This window comes from Oratosquilla oratoria, chromosome 41 (assembly GCF_046742065.1).
Source record: "Oratosquilla oratoria isolate Oo_2021 chromosome 41, ASM4674206v1, whole genome shotgun sequence".
In the NCBI taxonomy this organism is placed as follows: Eukaryota; Metazoa; Arthropoda; class Malacostraca; order Stomatopoda; family Squillidae; genus Oratosquilla; species Oratosquilla oratoria.
The window spans coordinates 28,539,697-28,547,196 of record NC_134817.1 but is presented as its reverse complement, the minus strand read 5'-3'; the positions used below and the strand labels follow the sequence as shown (position 1 = coordinate 28,547,196).

General features: G+C 39.0%; 1 protein-coding gene across 5 annotated transcripts in view; it reads right to left on the bottom strand.

The window, feature by feature from the left end:
* The window catches only part of LOC143021080 (adenylate cyclase type 6-like), a 733,530-nt gene that overhangs the window by 51,928 nt on the left and 674,102 nt on the right, over window positions 1–7,500 (bottom strand). For all 5 annotated transcript variants that reach the window (XM_076178342.1, XM_076178341.1, XM_076178340.1 and 2 more), the window contains one exon: window positions 4,762–4,918. In XM_076178342.1, the coding sequence (XP_076034457.1) occupies window positions 4,762–4,918 (157 nt within the window). The remainder of the gene's footprint in view (window positions 1–4,761; window positions 4,919–7,500) is intronic.

The window sequence follows — 7,500 nt, the reverse complement described above, 5'->3', positions numbered from 1 at the left end:
GGTTGATCTTTACACTTTTCTATGATATCTTTTTCATATTTTCTCTTTTCCTCTCTGCACATTTGTACATATTCATTTCTATAACAGGTATATATTTTCCATTTTTCAGGTCCTCTGTCTTTTTTCCATCTGGTCCAGGCTTTGTCTCTTTTGTCTTTTAGCTCCCTACAGCTTTTGTTGTACCAGCATTTTACATATTCTTTTTCTTGTTTTTGTCTTGGGACATACTTTTCCACTCCTTTTTTGTAAACTTTTGTCAAAATATTCCATTTCTCTTCTACTGTTGTTTCTTCTTTGTATATTTCTTCCCAGTTTTCCTTTTGAAAGAATTCTCTTATTTTATCAAAGTTTGTTTTTTCATACATCATTCTTCCTTTTCTATATTGTTCATTTCTTTTCATATATTTTTCTTCATTAAGTTCCAGTTCAATCAATATGTGGTCACTTTTACTTATTGGTGTTTTATATTCAATCTTGTCCACTATTCTAGGTTCGGATGTAATTACTAGGTCTAGTCTCGATGGTTCTTCTTCATTTCTATACCTAGTGTTCTCCTGTATCCATTGTGTCATTGTATGGTCAGTAACCATCTCAAGTAGAGCGTTTCCCCATGAGCCGTCTCCACCCTTTACTGTCATTTCTTCCCAGCAGATTTCTTTGCAATTGAAGTCGCCCATCATAACTATTCTTCCTCCCTCTTCCATTATCTTGTTTAATGTTATCTTTGTGTCCTCTAACATACTTTTATGTTCACTCTCTTCCCATGAGGCTGTTTTCGGGGGCACATAATTTATCACAAACTTTCTGCTCTTCTTATCTCTGTCTTCTACTTCCATCATTATCATCTCTACTGTATTCTTTCCATATGTGACACACTTCACGTTTATATCCTTCTTAGTCAGGAACATAACTCCACCCCCTTCCTTTTTCACTGTGTTTCTAATCCAATAATTATATGCATCATGTCCTACACTGTTGGGTGGTAGTGGACCTTTTAATTTTGTTTCTACAATTCCCATTATGTCCGGTTCTTTTTCTTTCAAATAATCATTCAGCTCATTCAATCCTGTTATTAATCCATCTATATTTGTGTAAGACACTCTTAGTTTTCTGCCACTTCCATTGTATTCTTTGTTTCCCTTTTGTTTTTCTCTTGTATGTCGACTTTCTTTAGTTTCATATTCACTACTCTCCAATAGAATCTCTCTTTTTCTGACTCCGTTCTTATCTCGTTTTTTTCCTTTGCTTCAAGTCTTTTCTGTTTTTCTTCCTCTCTTTCCTCTTTATTCATTTCCCTTTTTATCCATACCTTTTTATATTGTTCACTTGTTGCTAGTTTCCCTGTTTTGGATAAGATATTCTCAGCCGTAGTTTGTGACCTGAATTTAATCTTAATTGGTCTGGTCTTGTCTGTACTATATTTCCCAAGCTTGAATTTCTCTTCGATTTGTTTAATTATTTCTGGTTCATCTTTCTGAACTAATTCTAGTAAATTTCTTACTTTTTCATTTTCCTCTTTGATTCTTGTGGTTCTATCTGGGTTATGTTTCTCTTCCATTCCTAATATAATTATACATTTCTTTTTGTCTGCTAAGTCTCTTACTATATTCTCCTTCTGTCTCATCACTTTAATAACTGAGTTTTCAGTTTGTTCATTCATTTGCTGTCTGATTATGTCAGTGAATGCAACTTTGCTATTTTCTTGAATTTTTTTCCAACCCTCTTTTAACTGTTTTTTTAATTCTTCAATTTCCTTAGTTAAGTTTTTGTTCGCCTTCTCTAGTTCTTCAAATTTTTCAACTCTCCGTATAATATTGTTAACATGACCGAACCTACTCTCCAAGTCCTCGATCATCATATCGACCTTCTCTTCTAGTCTTGTCAGTCGGGGGGGGGGGGTTGTGTCCCCCCCACCCTCTTTAAATCCCTGGAAAATATTCTCATCACTTTCTACTGTATTACTCTTATCTATACTTCTAATCTTTACATTTTTATTAGACATTTCATCGTCGTCGGGGGGCCTTTTGTTTACCTTTCGCCTGTCTGCCTGGGCCAAGTCTACTCCTTCCTCATTTCCTTCCATTTCCCTCAGTAATCCCTCCCCTTTTCCTCTTTCCCTACTTTCCTACTACCCCACGAGCAATTTCCCCCCCACCCTGTAAATACAATAGGCACTTCTCTTTGCGTTGGGATCCACAAAACTTCAATTTTCTTCAGAACGTCCTCTAAGCCGTCCATTCGTTGAAGTGTGTGTGTGTGTGTGTGTGTGTGTGTGTGTGTGTGTGTGTGCGTGTGTGTGTGTGTGTGCGCGCGCTCACGCTTCATCTCATGGCCGCTTGTCCTCCTTTCTTATTTCTTTAGGTAGCTTTATATTACACAGCATATGCTGCAATCTCCGTTTACTACACTACCATACATCCCATCTTCTTATTATTATTTTATTCATTTACTGATGTATATTCACTTTATTTCTATTTATCTATTTATTATTATTATTATTATTATTATCATCATTTTTTTTTGCAACTTGAATATATTATCTCCACATAGGCTATTGTTATTGTATTGCTGGTGCGATTTGCCTCATGAAGACGTTGGTGGAAATCCGAAGCTGCAAATTAAAACATCTTTTCCACCAGCGGCCATCGACGTGTGTGTATCAAATCGAGGGATCTTCTTCACTCCCCTCGCAGAGTGGCCGCCGTGAGCCCCGAAGCGTGAATTCAAACACACAAATGAAATACAGATTCGTACATTTCGTTTCAAAATGCCTCCATTTTTATCAGTGAAATCTGCGATAATCACGTTTATAAAGACAATGGAAATTATGTCTTTGTTTATTAATACGTTGTAAAAACTTACAATATAACCAAGGAACCGGACAGATTTATCTAGCCATCTTGTGTGTTGTTTCTTTCTGCTAACAGATGGCGACTTGATCGTTGCATACTCCCTATGTTGCAACTAATGAATATCTGATGATTAGTTTTATATCGGAATACTGACAAAAAAAAAAAAAGTCCTTAATGGACAAGGAGACTGCCAAACTGTGGGCCAACTTTGCCATCCACAAGACGGTCTTCTAGTGCAATATTGATTCATGATATTTCGCAGAAACATTTCCGTGTTTTAAATGTTATCAGAACACGTGGAATTTCAGGATGGTAATGAAAAATATACAAAAATGGAATTAATTGTTGAACATTGAATGCATGAGAGACTTTCTTCTGTTGAATAACGTCACCAAGTAATAACCAGACTCACCTAAACTCACCATCCCGCTCCCAAAACGTGGGAAGTGAGAAACCTCTGATAGGACAAACCCTGTCGGTTAAGGTAAACTGCTAGGCCGTCGTTTGGGTCGCCTCCCCGCCTGGCCAGGCCTATCGGGATCCAACGTAAGAAATCTGAGTGGATCCCGTGAATCGTACTCACGACCGCCTGTTCATGAGTTCGACACGATACCCACTGGGTTACAGTGCGGACAACCAGTATACATTTATTCTTGCCGCCTCCAAGCGATTTTATTCAGCAGAAGAAAACCCAACAAGTGCATCTTGTTGTTGTCGTCGTCAGGAACTTTCCCTCATCCAAATCCACTTGATCTTGATCCTTGACAGTGTGGACCCTTGATCCACTTAGACAGATTTGTGGATCATGTTCAGCTGTGCACCTTCAGAAACATTTAACGAACATGACTCGAGCATCGCTCAATACGTAATGTGTATTTACCCTGGTGCATTGATTGTTTTTTTTTTTATATAGATTAATCTTTCGTCGCCTTACGTACACTTCCATTAAATGCTGTTCAATTATAATGAGCCCATGACTTTTTCAAAGGTAATTGTTTGGTATTGGATGTGATAGATTGATAGATTAATATTATGATATAATCCCAGGACCTGTGACTATGTCGGAGGCTGTGTTCTTTGCAAGGCGTTGTTTTACACAGTCCACACATCGTCTGTGCCTCTGTGGCCAGGGGAACAAAAGGCAAGTTCAAACAGCGCAGAATTAATTCTATGATCTTTAATGTGCGTGGCAGTCTGTTATTTGCTTATTAAACTCCAGACTTTGCCACTAGATGGCAGGGTGGTAGAGTTGGATGTCTGTTTATGTGCAACATCGTGTGACCAGCAGAGAGGTGTGTTGCAGGTATGGTTTGAGTTTGTAGTGACAATGTCGACGTTACATACTCGCACGTGGCCATGGAGAAAGACAGATAGATGGATATAGAGAAACACATGATCTGCACACTAACTGGGTTAAAACAGCTTTTCTAGAACAAATGAAGTGATTAAAAAGATCCAAACAACTATATGTGGTTAAAGAAAAAGGAGGAGTTTCTTATTCTTTAAACAATAAAAGTCGAACCTCAGAATTTTTGTGACAGATACCAAAGCCTAGTTTCGCGCGATGACATGAATACATCGGGTCCACTTCAATATAAAGGAGTTATCACACTGGGCTATTTTTCTTCCAATCTCCAGTTAATCGGTGGTACCGCCTACCTCCAGCACTTTTCCCCACATAAAATCACTGGCAAACTATTTTGTTTTTTTCAATAATTCACATAGAATGTCATTCTATGTGCTGGAGGAAAATAACTTTCCTCAAACATATCAGATTCCTTCCCGAAAACCGCGGGCTGCAAATCTGCTCCAACAGTCGGAGGAAAAACTATCCTAGTGTGATAACGTCTTATCGAGAGGGTTTAGGATCGTGGTTCGATTCACGAACTGGATTAATCCGAGGACTTACCTTCTCCTCGACTTCGGACTTCCTGAAGGTGAGGAAGAAAGGTTTGCAATGTTCGTTCCGCAGTCGGTCGATGGACCTGGCGTCGATGGCCCGAGCCAGGTAGTCGTTCACCTCCTCGCCCGCATTCTTCCCGTCGAGGGAGTCTGACAGTCCCAGCCTGAAGGAGAAAGAAAGACAAGAGTTGAGGATCGAGGTCGCCAAAGGTCACGGGTTAAATTAGGAGGGCGACCGCCCCATATCTCCTCCTCCCCATTCCCGCGTTATCGATAGTTGATTCTGTCCCGGTTACGTGTGTTTGTTAAGGTGGCGGCACACTAGGCATCTCTCGCTAGCATGCTACTTGATTTTGCTATTTCGTTTGAGTACAAACGACTTCGGTGACGATCTTTTGTTTTTCGAATTTCCAAGCGTCAAATTATTCTTGCGTCATATAGTGAGAAGCTGAATGACGAATTAAGAGAAGTTAAACCTATATGAATGTGAGGCACATTATTGATGTTCTTACAGAAGTCTAGAATATTGTAACCGAAGTAGTTTCTACTCAAACCAAGTAGCAAAAGCAAGCAGCATGCTAGCCTAGTGTGCCGCCACCTTTAGTTTACCTATGCAGGTTAGCAAAATTCACCATCACCCTATTTCCTCAGAATGCTTGGGCAAGTGGCAGTCACCGGTGGCCACTGGATGGGCTAAGCGGGATAGAAGACGTGCCACCACAGCAGAGGGCCACTCCCCCACGGACTCCATCCGTGCCCCCCCCCCACTCCCACCCCCCTCTCCAGCACCCGCTTCCCCTCCCACCCACACCCTTCACCAAGGCACCACCAAGTCAGAGTGACAAATTGATTTCTCCCACAGCCCACTAAGGGGTTATCACACTGGGCTTCCACGGGCTTCACCAGCGCCGACTGTTGAGAGTTCGTCTGAGTAAAAACGACTTCGGTTACAATATTTTCTTTTTCAAATCTCCAAATACTAATTTATCTTTCCGTCATGTTTAACAAAACTGAATGATGAACTAAGAGATCGTAAATCTAAACCAATGTTAGACAAGCTGCTGAAATGTTCCTAATTATTCAAATGGAGGATGGAGGTAGGATGTGGGAGAAAATATAGCCCAGTGTGATAACCCCTTTAGACTCTTCAACAGGGCGATGCACTTTATCGATTTTCTTCCGTCCGACATAATATGTCATCTTTGATACACAAAGGCACGCTGCCATCCAATGCAATCCACTCCGCTCCACACTCTACATCATACTCTCTACGTATATATTCTTGTTCGACTGACGTTCGTTTTTTAAATTAAAATTAATAATTCTGGGTAAAATAAAATAAAAAAGAACGATCTTTAGAGGTTCTAAATATTAATAAAGTTATGATATTCCCGTACATTTGTAAATAAATAGAAAAATGATACTACACCGTATCATCTTTATATTCAGAAATAGATAATAGAGTAAGGTTGGTTTACAGAAAAGGCTATGGCATCAGCATTACACTGCATAAGAATGCGATACTGGAGTGATAATACAAAGACTTCTCTAAATCCTGTAAATAAGATATTATTATTATTATTATTATTATTATTATTATTATTATTATTATTATTATTATTATTATTATTATTATTATTATTATTATCATTATTATTATTATTATTATTATTATTATTATTATTATTATTATTGGTTTACAGAAAAGGCTATGGCATCAGCATTATCACTGGAGTGATAATACAAAGACTTCTCTATTATTATTATTATCATTATTATTATTATTATTTTTTTTTTTTTTTTTTGCACATACCCCACTCTTGTGCATTGCTGTTCTTGGGGCTCGCGAGGAAGACCAATTTCCAAACACTAAGGCATCCACTAACTCCACTAATTTTCGGTGTGTGGGCCTCTGTGACCCTAAAGGCAGACCTTGTACCCCAAATTGAAAATAACTCTTATCAAGACTTATGCAGTCAATAACTCAATACTGGGGTCATTCAATATAACTAAGCATAGTGAATAGTAGTAAACATGGAACAGCATATGACATATCATTATATATTACTGACTTCTTTCATATTATAATGGTAATGATAGTTATATCTTATTATCGTTAATGTGTATATATTTTTATTTTGCTCTCGGGAGTTCTTATTTGTGGGCCCTTAGGCCTTCGTAAGGCCGGTGTCACACTGTCCGGCGTCGCCGCTGCGGCTTCTTGTTGGCGACGGCAGAGTCACTTGACTCCAAAGGCTATGAGAGTACTTTAACGAAGGGGGAGATGGTGGTCGTTATATAAAGTTCAGGCTGCTGTCGCCAGGTGATTTTATTAAGCTCATTGACCTTACAAATATCGTCTGGGCGTATCCGGTGCTGCCGCATAGTGTGACACCGATATGTATCCGTTACTGTGGGGCCCCTCCAGCCTAAGCACGCGCTTATTTTGCCAAATGGCTAATCAAGGTATGAAAAAATATATAAATAAAATATCGTTTGGTATGCATGAATACGTCGTTTGTGTAAAAATTGTTAAACAAAGGTACCTAAAAGGTAACTTCGTCTGTTTACTGTTGCTTATCATATTTATCAGATATCCTAAACTGAACGTCAACACGTAGCTCGCGAGCACCATCCATAGCTAGGTAGAGAATCGGTCATCGCGGGAAATTGTTTTGAGTTGAGAACGCTGTGCCCTTTCCAGTCATAAGTATTATTGGACTCTACCACTCAAGGGCCTAAACAG